We start from the raw sequence: 20,157 nt of genomic DNA on the forward strand, positions 1-20,157 counted from the left end.
TTTCCGATAAAGTCACGTAGGTAAAATCAAAGAAAACAATTAAATCACGACGTTTCGGAGGCAACACAAGCATCCGTCTTCAGGTGGAACAGTCACAGCAAGATCGCTGCATCAAGTGTCTATAATTAAGAATTAACGGTAGCAACTCAACGCATTCGTCAAGAGCGTTGCGGCCTGAAAAGTAACTAACATTAAATGTGACGTTTCGGGCAATGACCCTTCATAGCACATACAAATATATACTTTATGTATTTTAAGACAGTGTGGTTGACGATTGCGTTTTTGTCATAATGCCCATGGGTCACCACCATGCAACTTTTCACAATAGAATACGTGCGATATATGATTAGACGAAATTACACTTATCTACCAATGCGAATGAGAATTGTGCCAAGTCTAATAAGTTTGTATCTACCAGCCGATGTTGGGTACGGCTGGTCAATACAATCATGTCATTAATAAACAAATCAAACCACTATTGTATTGATTGCAAGCATGAAAAAGTGTCCCCATAATGCCCAGTCGGTCTTGTTGGTTGATTAACATTAACGGTGATGTTTTGCAGCGGCCGGGAATGGAACTCAGCTCGCCTGGTTGGTAGTGGGGTGCGCTAACCACTGCGCCACCGCTCCTCGCCTTCACAGTTGTATAACACTCTCTATGACGCCGGTTACTGAAGTAGGGAGAGTGGGGGTCGGGGTGCGAGGGTGGGCGCAAGGAACGTTTGAAATATGAATTGCCACTGATGTCAGCCGTGGCCTGTAATCTAATTCAAGTGGCCTGTTTGGTCGCCGCTCTGCCTTGTTGATGTTTTGGCTATTACCGCATTACTGAAATTAAAGCGCAGGAAAAACACCGCGTAGATTGTGACCCAGAGTAAACTTACCGTGACGTGTGTATGATAGCCTGTCATACCATACACACGATAAGACACTTGAGAAACAGTGTATACGCCACGTGTATCCCATCACATCCTCCCGCGAGGCTCCGTGCTCCGCTCATAAGTGGAGGGTCATGAGTTTCAAATTCCAACTGGGTGGACGGTTGACTCAGCTAATCGTTGCTCTCGGATCGCATAAACTGATCGCTGGCCGTCGGATTATGGAATTGTCATCATTCTTTTACAAGTGTCGGCATTGGTTATCATTTAAACTGACTCATTCTCGACATGGTAATGTGGAACGCTCACAAATTTGTTTAAACTAAACTATTATAACTATTTTTTTATTGTAAGACATAAGGCCCACAAATTATAGTCCAACCAAGTAGCTTACCATGTGGTAATTTATAGCAGCCAAATACTATAAACGCATGTTTATAAATGTGGAGCGGAAAACCGGAGAACCCGGAGGAGAATCCACGTGACCACGGGCAGACCATGCAAACTCCAAATATACTGCAACAGGAGTCAGGCTCGGGATAGAATCTAAAACCTCCCGTATACCCAGCGAAGTAGTTAACATCTAGCCACCGCAGCACGCGTGGAACTGGATATAGAGTCAATTTCACTTTTTTATATCCCTCACTTCGAAGTAAACCGGAACGGGGGAGTGGGATAAAATATTGCGTCTAAAATAACTATTCATTAAAGCGATCACGCATTCCAAATAACAGCGAGAACACTCGCAGTAACACAAAGCAATCCCTCTGTGTAGAGGTAAGGAATGTGTGTGGCGGGTTTAAATACTATTTTGGTTATGCTATTAAATTACAGCAGCCTCGTCATCAGTCATTATCATCAATCACCACACGTCCTCATCATTATCCATCAGTGCCTCTATGTGTGTATACGTGTGTGCGCGTATGCGGGTTTGTGTGTGTATGGGTGGGGAGCGGTGGTGTCGCAGTTAGCGCGCTGCGCTACGAACCCGGCTACCCGAGTTCGATTCCCGCTCAAGGCCAACACCAGTGACGATTATATGAACCGTTCCTGGGCAGCCCCCCCCCCTCCCAACCAGAGTCGACTCAGCCTCAAATGAGTACCTGGTACATTGTACAAACATTAACACTGGGAAGACAAAATAACATATTCGTGCGTCACTCCAACCTTAATAGGCGCTCGCTGACAGCACTGAACCTGCTCTATACGGCTATGGTGCAGGGATGAGGTGCGGTAGCACACTGCGCCGCGAACACCATCAGTGGAGAGTGATAGGTGCTCGTGAACAGCACTTGCCCCAACAGTCTGTTAGAGGCTGAGTCGTTCAGCTCCTGTTGTCTCCCTGCCCATCCAGTCTCGGGTCAAGTACCCCTTCTGTCTGGACCCCCGTGTGGGACAGAACTGCTGTCAAGAATGGGGGGGGGGGGGTAGAAGAGAGGAGAGGATAGGGATACAATGGAGGTGTGCACAAGAGGCCTTTCAGATTTGGCGAAGCTATCGAGTGTGCAGGCAGTGCAATTGCACCAGGATCCACGGGCCAGATAATCCAGACGAAACGGCCCCCCTCACCCCCGCGTCTAGGGGGAGCGGGGGTATTTAATTATTAGCACCAGGGCCCATACAAGCCACGTAACACAATTGCGATTGAGATGTTTAATTTGTCATCTTAGACTTGTGGGACCAAGGGGGTGACCCAGAGTGTGCGTGGTTTTTTTTTCATGTATTTTTTTGGGGGATAATTTTGGATAATCCTGTAATGTGGGATTCAGACGACACGAACGTGCGGTGAACACGGGAGAACGCAGAGGCATAAATCAGGCGTGGATGTGAAAGCGGCTTGGACTGAGCCCACAGCGGAGAGCGCAGTCCCGTGTTGGGTACACGTAGCCGGTCGGGAGGGGGGGGGGAATTTCCGTAACGCGTCAGTCCGGGATACAGCTGACGACCAAACCACGCCGAACGCGCCAGGCGAACTCGACTTCGCGCGGAAGCTAAGGTGGGCATGGAGCCTGGTGAGTACCGCGCTGTGATGGACGTAATGCCTGAGTATATACTAGGTGTTGTCAACACGGCCTGCGAGGTGGGGCGGCGCCGCAGGAATTATGCAGTGCAGCAATTGATTTAATCTATCTGTGTGGAGTGTGAGTGCCGCTGACCACGGTGGCGGCCACATCTAATGTCATGGTTAGTGGTTGGCAGATGCACAGTGCTATGGACCGGGCCACCCGAGTTCTATTCTCTGCCACGGCTAAAATCAATGGCAAACGACATCTGAACTGGTCATACACTCACTCCCTTTCTCTTTATCCAAATATGACCCCCTTTTCATAGCCCGATGCCTGCCCCCCTACCTCCTATCGGCCTATTGACCCCAGTGACCTTGGTGCAGGGACACCGCCTGCACACTCGAAAACTACACCATTGGACGGTACCCACCCACTCCTCCCGGCAAATCGGGGCGACCGACCCGGGCCCCACGCTTTGAGGGGGCCCCGCACTTTCAACGTCACGATGTCAAATGTAATAGTTCCGGTTCAGTTTGAAGGCGTCAGTGGGGGACCCCCCTTCACCCCTATGGACGGCCCTGCTTCCATACCACGGTCTCACACCACCGCTCGTCAATCTCGCGTGGGGCCAACGCACGGTAGGAACTGATACACCCTCCCCCCCTCCCATATACCCATCCCCCACCACCAGGGCTTACATTCTCACGGAATATCTTGCAGGCTGCTGGTATACTGAAGTATGCGCGTAACTAGTACGGCCACATCCATACGGAGAGAGGCATACTGGACGTTGTGTGCCGGGTGAAGACTCGTGGGTAGTTGACCCGGACGGAGCGGCGTCAGTGTTTCTCCCCCCCCCCCATGCCCCCACTACCTTTGCCCCCTCGCCCCCACCACCTCTGCCCCCTCACCTAAGCGAGGCGGCCCAGCTTCCCCCGTGCCGCTCTGGAAGCTCCCATTGTGCTGCACGGGAAACGCTGTGGGCACACGCATTATGTGGCACTGTTTACCCTTTCGTTTGGTTTGGAAGGAGGCCCCGTGAACAATCATTGCTCCCACTAACCTCCCCCCCCCCTACTTCTCTCCACCAACACAGCCACACACACAAAACAATCCAGAACACACACACAAACACCGCTTTTGGTGAGCTCGCTGATAGACCTGGAGGTGGCACGTAAATATGAGCACTGGTCATACAGAGTGGAATAACAAGATGTGGTGCGCCGGGTGTGGAAAATATTATCCGGGTGGCTGATATAACATTAAGACTTGGATGTGGAGTTTAGGCGAACTGGAGGAAGACTGGTTATAGTAAGAGTAAGTGGATTTGGATTCGGGGGTGTACGTGCGACATAAGCGTTCCTTGAAGTATCGTGGTAGTGCCTGACGCCGACATGCCCTACTCCAAGCCTCGCGTGCCGTGCCGGCCTTCATAGGTGCTGCTTGATAACAGCACTTGCCCCAACATTATGTTAAGCCTATACGGGGGATCTTTGTCTTTGTGGGGCTACCCACCCACACCCGACAGCCGAACGTGTTGCGCTCAGCGTCTGTCTCCCAGCACACCAGGTGCGAAGCGCTCACACTAAGGAGCGGCAGGGACTCCTTAATTGAGCCCATATATTAGTTCGCGTGGAGGCCAACTAACGGGGCGTCATACCCAGCCTAGGGTGTTATATATGGCTTCGTTATAATTAGCCATCATCGGTTAGCCAAGCCCAGTTACAACCTGCCAAGGAAGTCCCGGTCAGAGAGCTATACTGAGCATCACATTGATTGGTGATCATCAGTCAAAAGTGTCCAGCTACATACACTTCTACCAAATGGACGTCCTCTCAATTGTACGCAGGCACAGCCGGGAGATGTGGAACGCCGTGCTGGAGTGGCCAGGTGGTGGACTGTGGCGGAGCGCTCTGTGGTGACGGGTTAATTAAGGCTCGCGACGGATGCAGCCGTGACACGTTACCGCATCAACCTTCTGTGTCTGTCATTGCTGTGACGGAAACACATGGTGGTGGTAGGCGGTGGTGGTGATACACAGGGCAGCTGTAGAGCCACAAATTCGCCAATCAACGTATCCATCAATTTGAAATATACCTTCTCGAACGAGCAGTGGAGCGGTGCTAAACTCTGTTGGCGACCAAAAGCCACATTCCAAAGCAGGACGTTTGTTGACTTTCCACTAAACCATACCCGCACTCAATCTAGTGACCATGGGGGACCCATGGGCCGAGTCGACTCCCCCATTCCCCTGACCGGGATTTGAACTCGCAAACTCTAAGTTAGGAGCCAAGTGTTCATAACCATAATCGCCACGGTGGCGAGATGTTAACTATCTGGCCTGGTATACAGGAGGTCGTGGGTTCGATCCCGACACTGACGCCTGCTGCTGTATATTTAGAGTTTGCATGTTCTCGCTGTGGTCGCGTGGATTTTTCTTCGAGTCCCCCGGGGTTTCCCTCCATATTTAGAATCAACATTCGCTTACATTTCCACATGATAAGTCACTTTTGTTGAGCTATCATTTGTGGCCAGGTCGCTTTTGAAAAATACTATATAGCTCAGTAGGCCTTACCTGGTAAAATAAAAAAAACAAGTTTAGTTTATTTAATTCACCAGCATTCGTTTGGCTTCGTGGGGGAGGAAAGTTGAGTATATAAGGGGATGACACTGAACGCTGACGTCTCTTGGCCACCTCACAGCCCTACGTTTTGCAGGATAACTAACATCTGGAACTCCAACAGGCAGATGAGACTTCACAAATAACGTACTCCTGCCCTACGCCGTGCAGGGGTGGAGCGGTGTAGCAGTGGATAGGGCACTGTATTGTAAACCTGGCGACCCGAGGGCAATTCCCAGCAATGGCTCTGAACATCGTGATATCTCAACCAGCCCGTGTGGCTCCTCCACTTCACCAACCCACATTTTCCCAGCGTGGTCAAGCATGGCCAAACAAACCCCCGTGACCGACACGGCACAGGGTTGGGGGGGGGGGAGTGGTGGTAGGGCTTCATCCAGCAGTGGATCGACACAAGGCTGAAGTATTGTCATGACTATTTTTTATTGTTTAGAACTGGCGTTATCACGTTTCCCGACACGCTTCACCTTGTACTGTGCTGGCCCGTGCCAGGTGGATGCCGTAAGTGACCTTCTTCTGGCTGACAAAGGTGGCAGTGTTCAACCGAGCAAGGTCTCGGGCAGACCCACGCGTTCCCAGCGGTGCATCGCGGATGGAGGGCGACTATCACCACCAACCATCACTCGGTCGCAACTGCGCCAAGGTTCGAAACACAATCGAGGAGATGAGAAAGCAGAGATTTTTTTTTCTCGTGGGGCTTTTTTTCAGATGTATTTTTTGTTGTTGTTATCCTTAAGTGTTTATTTTACAAGCATCCCTACTCTTAATGCATGTACGGTACAGCATATAAATAAGTTACATTACAAAAAAATAATCCTACTGTACATCTTATACCTGCAAAAGTTTATACAGACGAGGTAGAAAAATAATTTATAGCCCAAAAAAATGCAATACCAAATAAATAACCTTGCCGACCTATATACGATCTCTGTTAGTAATACTATAATGTGTACATAGTCTTATTCTACGCCTGTTTGTACGCGCTTCGTGAACTATGGGCACAGCGCGAGTACGTACACATACACATATATACCATATGCTTGTATATGTCACTGTACACATCACACGCCACTGTGCATCGACGTCTTAACCCACTGAAACACGCGCGTACTCGAGTGGTACTGCATTTGTTTCCGACCAATGAACATGACCCACGAGACCAATTTGCTAAACATCAGGGACACACATGCGATGGACATTCACGCACCGTGGTTCTGTTCATTTGTCCTGTCAAGTCTGCTCGACTCCAATGTCGGAAGTACTCATAAGAGGCGATAATAAAACAATACATATATACACACACACACACATCTGTGGCCTCACGTAGAAAAGAAACCAGTGCCCTCGATGGAGAGAGATATAGATCAGTGGCGTAGCTATCGAGTGTGCAGGCGGTTCAACTGCACTGGGCGTGCCCACAAGCGTGGATGGGCAACAGGCACCGGGGGTATGGAGAGAGAGGAGGTGAATATCGGACGGGGATGGTCCGCTTCAATTGCTTTGCAGCGGGGCCCATGCAATGTATGCATGCTGAACTTCTTTCGCACCGTACGTAGCCAACCACGCTAATCGGAGGTGCGATGCTGACCACGCTACGCCACTGAGCTCCGGGATGACGTTAGTCCCACTGAAGTGCAGGCCACGTGGTCGTAACCGGGCGGTTTTAATCTCATCCCAGAGGAGCTATTTAGACCAGATTCCCATCGTGACAACAAGTGGCCAATAGTGTAGTGCGCTGCAGTATAAAGCCGGCGTGCCGAGTTCGATTCCCAACCACGTTTTGCATTTTTGTCGACCAGTTGGTGTTATCACGAAACAACGGGAAAAAAAGTTAAATTTGTCACAATGAGAACTTGTCTGGCTCTTTCAAAGCACTTGCTCACAGCATACGTTGTTATTATTATCATCATCATCATCAAAAAACTATTATTATTTTTGTATGTGAGCGATTCTTTAGCTACGAAACAATGTGGATGGCACTGGGAGCCAACTCTGCCAAATTAAATATTTCTTTACCCCCAATTTTCTTTGCATTTTCGGTCACCTTGATCCAGATGTCTACGATCAATAACACGTTTCTTAATCTTGTCATTGAACACGTGAACATTTGTCAGTCAAAACACACGAAAGAATAACGGCACTGTTAACTTTGGCATTCACCCATTGCCATCGCCCCATTCCTCCTTATACGTGAGCCCCAAGATGTATCTTTCACACCTCGTGTTTCGTACTGTATTGGAACCATGACACGTTTCGGTCGGCTGAGCTTTAACAAAATGTTGACAGTTTGGGCATCATTCCCACTCATATATATTGGTGTCAAAATCAAGGACTTGGCCCCGCAATTGGAAAATGCCAATCTTGACGATTGTGTCAATGCCCCCCCCCCTGCTCCTTATGTAGATTCCTGGGATCGCACACCAATCAGAGGATGGGGGGGGGGGGGGGACCGCGGTGCATGGGAGCGCGAGCATGCACCGCGGGAAACGCGACGACACAGACCTGCTGGAGGTGTGCAAATGATTGGACTTTTTGGCAGCCCGCTGTGACCGCGTGACCCGCCGTTACCCTCTCCCCACGTAGCAGAAGTGCCGAGCCCGTTTGGGGGGGGGCGGGGGGGTCGACGCTGACCGTCTTGTTGACTCTCTCCAAACATGTGACATTTGGTCGGCGAATTTTGGCCCAAACAAAACAAAACCTGTCAAAATGGATATATATATTGTTGTATATGCGTGTGTTATAAAAAAAAACCGGGACATTTTTTGCCTTTCAACCAAACACGAGAGCGACAACCGTGTCATGTCACCCTGCAACCGAGTGCTTAACCGTCGTTAAATCCACATAAGGTGGGAATAGCCGAAACGTCCACCCGTAATCACCCACCCAGCATCGTTACAGGGAGACGTACTGAAACAAATTTCATGAATACGATGGCGGTTGTTCCAATGGAGACCGCGTGAATGCGTGGTAGGGAATCGTACGCATTGTACGTGTCTATAGAAGAGTGCATGTGCTCTAAACATGCATTGTACGTTATTTTAGGAGAATACACGTGCTCCGTACGTGAACGTACGGGCGAGATAAACGGGGAATGGTAAGCTGACGTATTTTACTCTCGCCGAATAGTTCAGCTATGCGGACTGAACGGGAGTCAAACCTACATTTCCTATCTCGGCAGTCAGCTCGTTTTCGCATGTCAACACCCGGCCTGCTTACCGCGCGCGCGCTCATGAACACATATACACATACACGCGAGCTTCTGCAGCATACACCTGCATCACATGTGGCGTATGTACACGTGTGCGCATCTACAGCATGCGCAGACGTGTATACGTACAGATAAGTGCGCACACATTGCCTGGCAAGACATCCGGCTATTAGTTTTAATTTTAAATGACCCTTATTGAGAGCGTATAACGTTAACATTGACCTATACGTGTGGAATGCGGCTATGTACACACGAATAATAACAACAAAATATATCTCTGTATAAATACTGTTCGCGTTGGCAAGAGAGCAACTCATGGTGCCGTCACGAATAATCGTGTCTTTTGCGGTCGCTTGAAATGTACAGATCGTCTTCTCGATTCAGCTCAACGTTACACACGCGCTTGAAGGGGCTGAAATTTTGTTTTCTTTTAACTCACTCTGTCTGTTGTCGTTGTTGTAGCCTCAAATCTTGTAACTCAATTTTAACCCACTTCCCAATGGGGTATCGACTGCAAACTTGGTATAATGATGTCATACTGATGACAATAATATATTCTATCATAAGACATACAAAAAAAATCTATATTTTTAAACATTCTTTTTTATATGTTATGTTTCAGCTCGGGTCTAATTGTCCACGGTCAAATGACCGTTGGCTGTAATTGGGTCACGGTCCCTTACATTGTGGCAAGCTTCGGGGCCACTTCCTCGAGTCGTGGAGTTCTGCCATTACTAGTACATTTCATAAAAGCGTGTTTTATTTTTTTTTAATATTACTTATTACCGGCAGAGCCTGCCCTAGGAGACAACTCGCAATTTCAGCAGCCTGTCTGGACGTTTCCATAGGTATCATTCCCCCCCCCTCTCCCCAACCTGTCTCCCCTACTTCGTGGACATGCCAGTTGGACCGGCCCAGAAATTCCTCGCCGGTTCACCTCCGGACTCTCTCGAAGGTACGATGAGAGGCGTTCGAGAGGTCAATCGAAACGGAGCGTACCGCGCGCATCCACCACGGGTGCCAGTGTAGCTCATCCCGATGGCCTGTCCTTGGTGGACCGTGTCAGCTGTTCGGGATGACGTCACGGCAATGACGTCACGGCACCCGTCACAACACGAACGCTTCAGCGTTGGAGCGCCCGAGTGAGTACTGTGCTCATCTTGTTCATCGGTGGAGAGAAGGGGTGCGCGTGGCTTCCAAATAGACATCCTTACAAAGAGAAAAAAACGATTGCACCGATTTTGAATGACAGATTTTGATTCTTCCCAATCAGCGAATCCTAAGTTATTTCATTATTACCGGCGTGTAGATATTTGTTCTGGCTTTGAGCGACATTTTGCGAAAGGAACTGCGAATATAGTTACATTTTAATTTTATTTGGCCTATCAATTTCCCAAACCACATTGTAAGCGCATTTGAGGCAAAACCGCCTTGAAACGCTTCAGGCCTTTTTGAGACAGTTCACAATTTAGGTCTAGATTGCAACAATTGTAAAGTCTGCGGGGGAACGTTCGCGCGCATTGCTTGAAGATTCGTGCAACATCGCATGCAGGGCACATGAACGTTCGTGAAGTCTGCATAATAAAAACGATTAAACTCTTAATTTTATTTTACCAGGTAAGTCCCACAGAGCAATGTAGAAGCTCTCTTACAGAAGCGACCTGGCCACAAATGATAGCCCAACAAAGTAGCTCATCGCGTGGACATTTATAGCAGCCAAATACTCTTAATGTGTGATGTTGATTCTAAATGTGGGGGGTTGGGGGGAACTGGAGGACCCGGAAAAAAATCCACGAGACCACGGGAAGAGAGAGACACCGCAAACTCCAAATATACAGCAGGTATCCGTCAGGGTCGGGATGGAATTGTCCGTGAACCACCTGCATATTCACGTCACTCTACCAAACGTCACTCAGTTGAACCAATCGGAAACCGAAGCATTGGGACGATATACCCCCCCACCACCCCCCCCCCCCATTGTATCGAATGTAGAAGATATGCAAGTGAAAAGTGGACACCACTTTGACAGTCTTTGCTTTACAAAGACGCAGTTGATCACGAGTCATCATCGTCATTGTCGTCGTCCATCGTTATCATCGTCCTTGCCTCGTTGTGTAATATTTGTGCTACGTAAGAACCGCACATTCACAGTGCCCCTTGGAGTTGGCCACCCACCCTGTCGTGTCCCCTGCCAGCGTTCATAGGTCCTCGAAGGGTATAACAACGGGGGGTGTAACGACACGTCGATTCGTTGTGATTGAAATCGACTCTCTAAGCTTGCCATGTGTGAATGGCGCGAGTAAGAATCAATGTTGGTTCTATCGGGGTGCCTTGCACGTGATGGGTTTACGCGAACTCTGAAGCCACGAGAGGTGCTACCATTCACCGCAAGGTAAAAAAGAAACCTCCTTCAATCCACACATTTTCTTATCCGCAAGATCTACCCACATCGTCTTCGCGTGAACTCGCAATAGCGTACGTGATGCATATGAATACGTATGTTTGTATGTATGACTAATATGTGCTCGCTCAGAGTCCTTGCCCCAACTATCTGTTGAAAGGATATATGGAGGATTTTTTGGATTTTGTTTGTATGACTGGAAACATTCATTCACGTGTTTGAACTTGCACTGGGCGGACCAAAAGTTCCGAGAATGAGAAACTATTCCTTGCAATGCGGTATCCCAAGCTGTTGTTCGAGGATGTAAGCCCTTCCCTGTCGACAAGTACTGTGCAGTCCTCTTCACTCGAGTAAGTGCATTCGTCTTAGGGATGGTTAAGTTTCACAAGAGCAATTTAACATGTAGGCCACGTAAGGCACAATTCTGAAGCTGGATGTAATCACCAGCGAAACGTCGTACTCAAATTGCAAATGTCGCGGGTTTACTCTCCAATACACAACCGGAGGTGCTGAACTAGTAACTAATTGGCACGTTTTGTTTACCTGAAAAACCTGACTAATTGGCTTTGTCGGGTGGTGGCGGTGGGTTTAACGACAAATACATATTTACGCGATCTAACCCCACCCCCACCCTCCCCCCCCCCAAAAAAAAAAAACCTCTATAAGAGCAACAGGCACAAGCCTGGGCGAGATGAGTATCCTGGTTCCAAAGCGTTTTCACTCCCTTGTACATGAGGCATACGGCAGGCATCGTAACTGCGTTTGAGTCGTGATACGAGTACGGTCCGGGCCACTCTTGGAAATTTGGACTGCCATGGTCTTTCGAGTCTTCACCCGGCCCAACAAAAGACCCTTCAACTCCGGGAACCTGACGATCAATTAGGCATCCGTCTGGTTTTGTATCGTTCCTGACACAGGAGGGACAGGGAGGGGGGAGGTGAATTGTGACACACAAGGGAGATCGTTTAATTTGCCTCCCCCCACACCCCCGGTGATTCGATGAATCGTCATTATTCACGACTGCAATTCGACTGGAGAACCCATTCTCTCCACCGTCTTGTTTGTATATTTTACCGTGGGGTTTTGTGTCGTTTGCACAGTTTTATTCGCCCCCAATAACCTACATGTAACAGCGTATACATTTTCCTTCGCATAATTCGCACAACTCGATGCGTGTACCCAAACGCGACGCGCCGCTGGCGCCCCAGGAACACCCCCCCGCATCGTTCCTGCCGCTACGTTGCCGAGGAACGACTCGCGGAATGACACGCGTCGAGACCAAGCCACTCGGCCCGCGGTGCGGCAGCACAACGCGATCGTTCCTCTCCACGTCCCCCGCAGCCGGGCACTGGGTCACCAGCGCCACCACCGCCACCGCCGCCACCACCACCACCACCACCACGGGCGGCGACAACAACAACGACGGCGCCGTCCGCCAGGGCGCAAGCGGTCGAGTGACGAAGCCGGAGTCCTCGGCGAGTTCGGCGGTGCGAGCGTCGCCCCTGCGCTGGGTCACGCCGGACCCTCTCTCGCGCCCCGCGCGCCGAATTCGTGCTCTCGCCGGCGCGGCCATTGCGCAACTCCGCGGGGTGCCCTTCGGCCCGAGTCGTCTGTTTGACGAGACCGAGGCTGGGTGGGGGGGAGGTGTTGGCTCCAGCGTCCATGCATGTGTTGTTTTTCCGTCCACAAACCCCCTGCGCACGACGCCTTCGCTCACCGTCCATCGCACAGCTCTCTCTCTCTCTGTCTTCCGTCGTGGCTACGCGAAACAAGAGCAAAGTGGAAAAACGCCGGCCACTCAACCCAACCCCCGCTCCCCCCAATTATTTCGTTTCTCCGTTCGATGAACGCCATCGCCGAGAAGTGAAACGGAAGCACGAGCCGCCTCCGGCTCCGGCGTCGCGTCGAGCGGATGGGTCGGGGGGGGTGGGTTGCGATGTCAATGGACAGAACCGGCACCGCCGGCGCGGCTTCCACCCTCCTCCCCCTCTCCGTCCACCGTCGAACGGAGCTCGCCGGCGGCGAGGCGGCACCGGGGCCCGCCGGGAGCCGTCCGGCCGGATCATCCGTCCTTGCAGGTGTAGATCTCCTCGCGCTTGGAGCACTGCTGGCACTGCACGTAGCAGCACCAGTGCACCTGGCAGTGGCACGGCTGCTCGGCCGTGTGCACGCGCGTGTTGTAGCCGCGCCCGCAGCACACGCTGTCGCAGTTGCGCCCCTTGAGGCAGCTGCGGTTGGCGGTGCCCGGGGAGAAGCGGCTGGCGCGGCAGTAGCTGGGCGAGTCCTCGACGTAGACCAGCTCGCTGACGGGCGGGCGCCGCGACCTCGCCAGCGAGCCCTCACCCGCCGCCTCGTTGCTCACGCTCAGCACCTGCGGGCGGGGTCATGATCAGGGTCAGGGTCGAGAGGGTCAGGGTCGAGTGGGTCAGGTGGGGAGGGTCAGGTGGTGAGGGTCAGGTGGTGAGGGTCAGGTGGGGAGGGTCAGGTGGGGAGGGTCAGGTGGGGAGGGTCAGGTGGAGAGGGTCAGGTGGTGAGGGTCAGGTGGTGATGGTCAGGTGGTGAGGGTCAGGTGGTGAGGGTCAGGTGGTGAGGGTCAGGTGGTGAGGGTCAGGTGGGGAGGGTCAGGTGGTGAGGGTCAGGGTCGAGAGGGTCAGGGTCGAGTGGGTCAGGTGGAGAGGGTCAGGTGGTGAGGGTCAGGTGGTGAGGGTCAGGTGGGGAGGGTCAGGTGGGGAGGGATGCGCTCGGTCATTGCCGTGGCCAGGGTGGCAGGAGTGGGGGGATTCGGGGGGGGGGGTCGGGGGGGTGGGGGAGGTGGGGGCCTGGGTGGGGGGTGACGGCCGGTGGCTCAAATGTTTGGTGCTGGCGGAGTGCAAGAATGGTGCCTTTCTCGGACAACCTGGGCGCCAAACTTGTCACTCCGGCTCTGGCCAGGGGTCGTGAGAGATGAGGCGGCCGTGTGGCTCAGAGATCGCAGCCTGCAACTGCAACTCTCTTTCTGTTTCTTTCCACGCACCGCTCGGCTTTGCAATTTCCTCCCGCCGCCTCTTTTCTCGAGTCCTCACAACCCTCTATTAGAGCTTTCACAGCTTCAATGGTGCTGTTTTCTTCCGGTAGTTTGGCGTTTCGTACCTTTGGGCCTGTGCTCAGCGATCGTGATAAAACACGAGAGAAGAGGTTAGCTGCACTGTGGTTGGGCTCTCCAGCGCAATGCGTTGATGGTCTTGACCCTATCACCGACGACTGCACCCAAATTTATAACTAATTTCTTTACAAGTGCTTTTTTGTGTTTAGTTTGTTGTCCTTCTCCCTTCACCTCCGATTAGTAATGTACGGTGCGAAATAAATGGAACATACATACCTACCAAATATAACACACGGCAAAAAAATGATTTTCTTTTCTAATTCGCTTAGCGAACATTACAGCTCTGAGAAAGAAAACAAACATTGGTTGGACTGCCACACATCGAACACCTCAATGTCAGGGCACGTGGAGAGTACAGCACCGCTTGTGCAGATAACAGGTCACTCAGATGGATCTCAGGAGCAAAAGCATGAGATATTGGACGTGCCATCGCACGACAGCAAAGAAAAATTGTGGAAACATCGATCCTAATTCCCAGAGACTTTAATGAATCCGGGTCATTCCGCGTCGGCAACCCATCAAATTTAATCTGAATCAGGATCTTGATTTTGACTGTCGGAGGAATCCGATGAGCTACGAAGCGATTTTTCTAACTGATGTCCGGTGGGGATGGGTCAGCAAGTGTTCGCATCCAGCACACTGCATCAGGTATGCCTTTTTCTGTGGCCCTGGCCACGAGTCACGTGGCGCCTTCTCCAGTCTATATACCAGTGACCCGGACCAAAAAAATATCCAGTGAGAGATTAAGCCCGGATAATACCTGTGCCAAGTAAACGCCGGTTGGTCAATGATCGTTGAGTGAGTGACCGGCTGGAGGCGACCGTACATTAGTCATTTTCGCGTCGCGACCAAGATGAGACATGAATGAACCTGACGGCCCAGCCGTCATAAGCCGCCCGTGCCGTGAGAAAGCACGCAATGCGGCTAACGGCTCTTAAGCGAGTGCGTGGGGCCGCGTGGGGTCTGTGTGTGTGTGTGTTGAGTTGGGTGTGTGTGTGTGTGTCGAGTGTGAAATGGCTATTTTGTCAGTGGATTTTGTCAGTGGATTTTTCGGGCTGTGGCAACACGGAGACACTTTGCGGTTGGAAACGTAGCTTTGGGTCGGGCGCACGAAGGGAGCGGTGAGAGGGCGTTTGTGCAGGCGAGAAACGCAGCCTCGATTTGTTAACTCGTCCCAACGGATTATGTATTCCATTCAACATCATCAGCAGCAACAGCCACGATCAATCCACTGCTGGATCAAGGTCTCCCCAAAGCTGTCGCCGCCATCTCTCGCGATCCCTGCGACGTAACCATCCGCCTAGCACCTGCACAGCACGCGAGCTAAATTCGCCAATCCATCTCCACTGCGCACATGCTCTCAGGCACGTTATGTCCCTGGGAAGCCAATCTGTTGCTATTCTTGACCGTCGATCACCGTTCTGTTCGTGCGCCATCGCGGGACGCCCGTGAAATCCTTCCAGCCTGACAGCTCATTGGGGCCTTTTCAAGCTCAAGCGAATGCACTCTAAATCTACATCGTTCGCGATTGCATAAAACCCGAACGTACGCAATCATCAATTCAGCCGCACAACCCTCTATGCCAACATGAGCTCAGGGTGACGGAGACTGCCGCTGCCAGCCCGCCGATCTTACAGGCCCGACGGCGTTTCTCCCCGTGTGTGCACCCGGAAAGGAGGCTCTCGTTTCAGAACCAAAACAAATACATTTGTCGTCCCAGGAACGATGGGGTTGCCGGGGGGACGGGGTGCTAGTCAAACTCTCAGCCATGGCTAATGTCAGTGAAAATCGATTGCCGATTCCGCACCCTCCCCCCCCCCCCCGCTCCACCGGCCTGCGGCAATCGGCGTGGCGGGTCATGGCGGGAACAACCGCCGTGGCCGGCGCACCATGGGGGGGAGGCCTCTTTTCCTTCTCCTTTCCCCGCACCTCCGATTATCGCGGTTGGCTATGTACAGCGCGAGAGAAGTTCAGTGTACGATACGCACGTACGCAAGTCCGGCAAGTGGATTGGCGTGGTGGTGGTGGTGGTGGCCAACGACGAACGGGCGACGTAGGAGTCCGCGGGCGAAACTGCAGCGGGTTTTACCGGAGAGCTGATCTAAACGTGGCGGGCGAGACGCGAGACCCCCGTTCGTCCTGCAGCGCCCGGGGGAAAGAGCCCTGCTCTACGTAAACACAAAGCTAATTGCACTCCACCTCTCCTCCTCCACCCCCCCCCCCCCCCCATTTAAATCTTCATCTTCTCCCACAATTGGCTGGAGGCAGCAGCGGGGGGCCCCCTATGCCCCTTCTTCCCTCCTACCCCCTCCGCCCCCATTTTCGTGCGGTTCTGTCGCGCCCGGAATGGATTACCTGCGGATTTTCTGTACCCCTGTTCACCGAAACGTTTTCGGCGTGTTGTGTCGGACTCTCGTTTTGTTGTAATAAAAACGTCAAAAAACACTTTGCTAATCGCTCATGCCGAGGTGCTTCCTCCCAGTGCCACCATGCACCCCTTCTGCCATTCGCTGGCGCGGCCAAAGCTGAAGCTAAAACAATATATTTTATTTTACCAGGTAAGGGCCCACTGAGCTATGTAGCTCCCTTTCAGAAGCGACCTGGCCACAAATACTAGCTCGATGAAGTGGCTTATCGTGTGGGCATTTTTCGGAGCCAATTACTCTAAATATACGTGTTTTATTGATTCTAAATGTTGAAGGGAAAAACTGAAGGACCGAGAGAAAAATCCACACGATCACAGGGAGAGAGACATGCAAACTCCAAATATACAGGTGTCTGGGTCGGTATCGAACCCACGGCCTCCTGTATACCTGGCGAGGTAATTGACATCTCGCCACCGTGGTGCGATGGCATCCCAAGGTCTAGGATGCCGTCGCACTCGGGGGCCTTTGCCGACTCAAGTTCGACGTACGTACTGTACGTCGAACTTCTTTCGCACCATACACAGCCAACCGTGCAAACCATCGGTGCCGCTTCGTAGGGCCGCGACTGCTGCTCTCACGAGGGCGGAAAGCCAAGCAGGATTGAGCGTGGAGAGTGCTTGGATGGGGAAGCGCCGCTCACGACAGGTCGTTACAGGATGATGATGATGGTGATGATGATGCTGCTGCTGTAGGGTTATATAGCGAAGGCCAGAAAGCAGTGCGGCAGAAATCCATTGTTGTGCTGTAATCCACGCTCAACACCTACACCAACCTGCACAGACCAGCGTGGTGAAGCATGGTCAAATGACCCCCATGACCTCCATGGCATGGGCCGACCCTCAGTCAGCAGTGGATTGACTTGAAAAGTATCTACTCTTTGCGTTCAATTCACAAACAAGCAAAGTATATCTGTAGCCCTCTCACTTATAATAAACTATTTACGCTTTGGTATGTTCTGTGCTGGAGTGAGTGGTGGCGCACATTGCGCTGTGAATCTGGTGACATTTGAGTACAATTCCAAACAGAGAATCCAGAGAAAGCCCAGCACGCACACAAGGGGGTTGACACTCGGCACTGCCAACCCCTCGCAGCACGAAATGCTGCCGGTTGACACAAGACGAGAAGGCCAATAGGCCAATGGACTAAACCAAGATATGCACCGTGAAGGGGGTGTCGCGGTGGTGTAGCGGTTAACACACTGTGCTTTGAATCCAGCTGCCACACTGTTCAGTCAGCAGAGAACAAGACCACTTCAATTATCACCTGCCACTCTTGTTAACCGTGGTATCGTATCAACCTTATGGGCACCACGGTGGTGAGATATGTTCACTACCTCGCCTGGTATACAGGAGATCGTGGGCTCGATCCCGACTGATGCCTATATATTTGGAGTTTGCAAGTTCTCTCCGTGGTCGTGTGGATTTTTCTCTGGGTTCTCCGGTTGTTCCCCTCCACATTTAAAATCCACGTGCCTTTAGAGTATTAGGCTGCTGTAAATTTCCACGTGATAAGCCACTTCGTTGAGGTATCATTTGTGGCCAGGTCGCTTCTGTAAAAGAGCTACATAGCTCAGTGGGCTTGACCTGACAAAATAAAAATAGTAGTCATATAGAACAGGGCCCTCAACCTCCGGGCCACGGACCGGTACCGGTCCGTGGCCTGTTAGGAACCGGGCCGCACAGCAGGAGGTGAGCGTTGAGTCCGCGCGTGGCCCGCCCCCATTATTTTATTATTTAGCACTTTCGTCCGCGCCTCTTTCCCGCACTGCACACTTGTCTCAGTCACAGTGTTGGTAAGCTCACAAGCTAACCTCTAGTAGCCAAAATGAGTAAAAAACAAACGTCGCTGGAGAGCTTCTTTGAAAAGGGGGAAAGACCCAATGATGACCCCCCCCCCCCCCCCGGTCCGTGAAAAAATGTTCTTCCACGAAACCGGTCCCTGGTGCCAAAAAGGTTGGGGACCGCTGGTATAGAACTACGACCAATGGGTTCATAGTGCAGTGGGAAAACCGCTGTGCCGTCACATCCCACTCCTTATAATCGGGTATTCCACACAAATTAAAAAAGCCACACCTCGGAATGTCCACACCAGTAAAAAGTTCCAAATAAATCACGGGGGAATAAGCCACTTTGGAAATATATATACTTTAAAGCATTTTCAATTCTTGAACATTTGATCCGGATGTGTGACGCGGTCGAGTGCACTTATCGTCGAGCGGCTGTGTATATGGACTTTCAAATTAGGGTAATTGTGGTTTGGAGAGTCGTTACGAGACTCCCCGGGTGAACGGCCCTCGCTCTCGCGCCGGACGGAGGCGCGCGAAGCCGCGCAGTCCCGCCGTGCATCTCGGGCTCGTGGGAAATTCAGATTTTGACAAAGACGCGCGGCACGGTATTCGCTAAACGACAGTCAGATCTCATCGTTAGCAGCCCGTAGGTGGGGCAAGGAAATTGGCTCGCGTGCAGGAGGAGATGGCGTGCAAGATTGTCACATCGCAGGACCGTGAGACTAGGTGATGGCTTGGGGAAAGCTTCATCCAACAGCGGATAGATCATGGGACACGATGATGATAATGTTTAACAGCAGATACATTTCCAACAATGCTGAAAGCTGGCAGTGCAATGTGCAATAATCAAAGTTGTGCCTTCTTTAGTCTGTCTACTATATAAAATGCCTTTTAAAAGTCCCTCACCGCTTAGACTTCATTTGTGCCGTCAAATAGTCTCATGCTATACATATAATGTCATACACGCATTTGTGGGACACTTAGAATTCAAGTTTGTTATTTTCAAGTTCAAGCCTCCTGGTTTAAACGAGATTAAATTTTTTTATTTTGCCAGGTAAGGCCCACTGAGCTATGTAGCTCTTTTTCAGAAGCGATCTGGCCACAAACGATAGCTCAACGAAGTGGCTTATCATCATGTGGAAATATATAGAATCCAAATACTCTAATCGCGTGAAGTTGATTCTAAATGTGGAGGGAAAAAAACCGGAAGACCTGGAGAAGAATCTACGCGACCACGGGGAGAACATGCAAACTCCATACATACAGGCTTCAGGGATCGAACCCACGGTCTCCTGCATACCACGTGAGGCAGTTAACATCTCGCCACCGTGGCACCCCAATCCGTGTGTCTGTTAAACTGAAGCACGGCAAGTTTAAAGACGATCGCTCAATATTTACCGGGTGCTCAATGCATGACAGTAAACGCACACAAAGTCCAAGTATAGGGGCACAGACACAGAGTAGAATAAGAATGGATCCTGCGCAGCTTCCAAATATGACCGGAGTAGAATGAGAATCCTAGCTGCTGAATTTTACACCGAGAAACTGGGATTATGGTAATGCCAGCAAACTAAAACTCCACTTTTCCCATTCGCGTACTAAAAGCGGTGCCCTGCCATAGCGAGAGGCATACTGGATGCGGTGTGACAGTCTGCCAATGCACACAAAGG

The 20,157-nt window shown here is 51.3% G+C and overlaps 1 protein-coding gene across 1 annotated transcript in view; it reads right to left on the bottom strand.

The window, feature by feature from the left end:
• Positions 1-5,928: 5,928 nt before the first annotated feature.
• Positions 5,929-20,157, bottom strand: part of WNT9A (Wnt family member 9A) — a 46,941-nt gene continuing 32,712 nt past the window's right edge. Inside the window, exon 5 of the mRNA XM_032966343.2 lies at positions 5,929-13,504. Coding sequence (XP_032822234.1) covers positions 13,196-13,504 — 309 coding nt within the window. The 3' untranslated portion in view covers positions 5,929-13,195. The remainder of the gene's footprint in view (positions 13,505-20,157) is intronic.

This window comes from Petromyzon marinus, chromosome 2 (genome assembly GCF_048934315.1).
Source record: "Petromyzon marinus isolate PM22_M1 ecotype Great Lakes invasive population chromosome 2, UKy_Petmar_22M1.pri1.0, whole genome shotgun sequence".
NCBI lineage: Eukaryota > Metazoa > Chordata > Hyperoartia > Petromyzontiformes > Petromyzontidae > Petromyzon > Petromyzon marinus.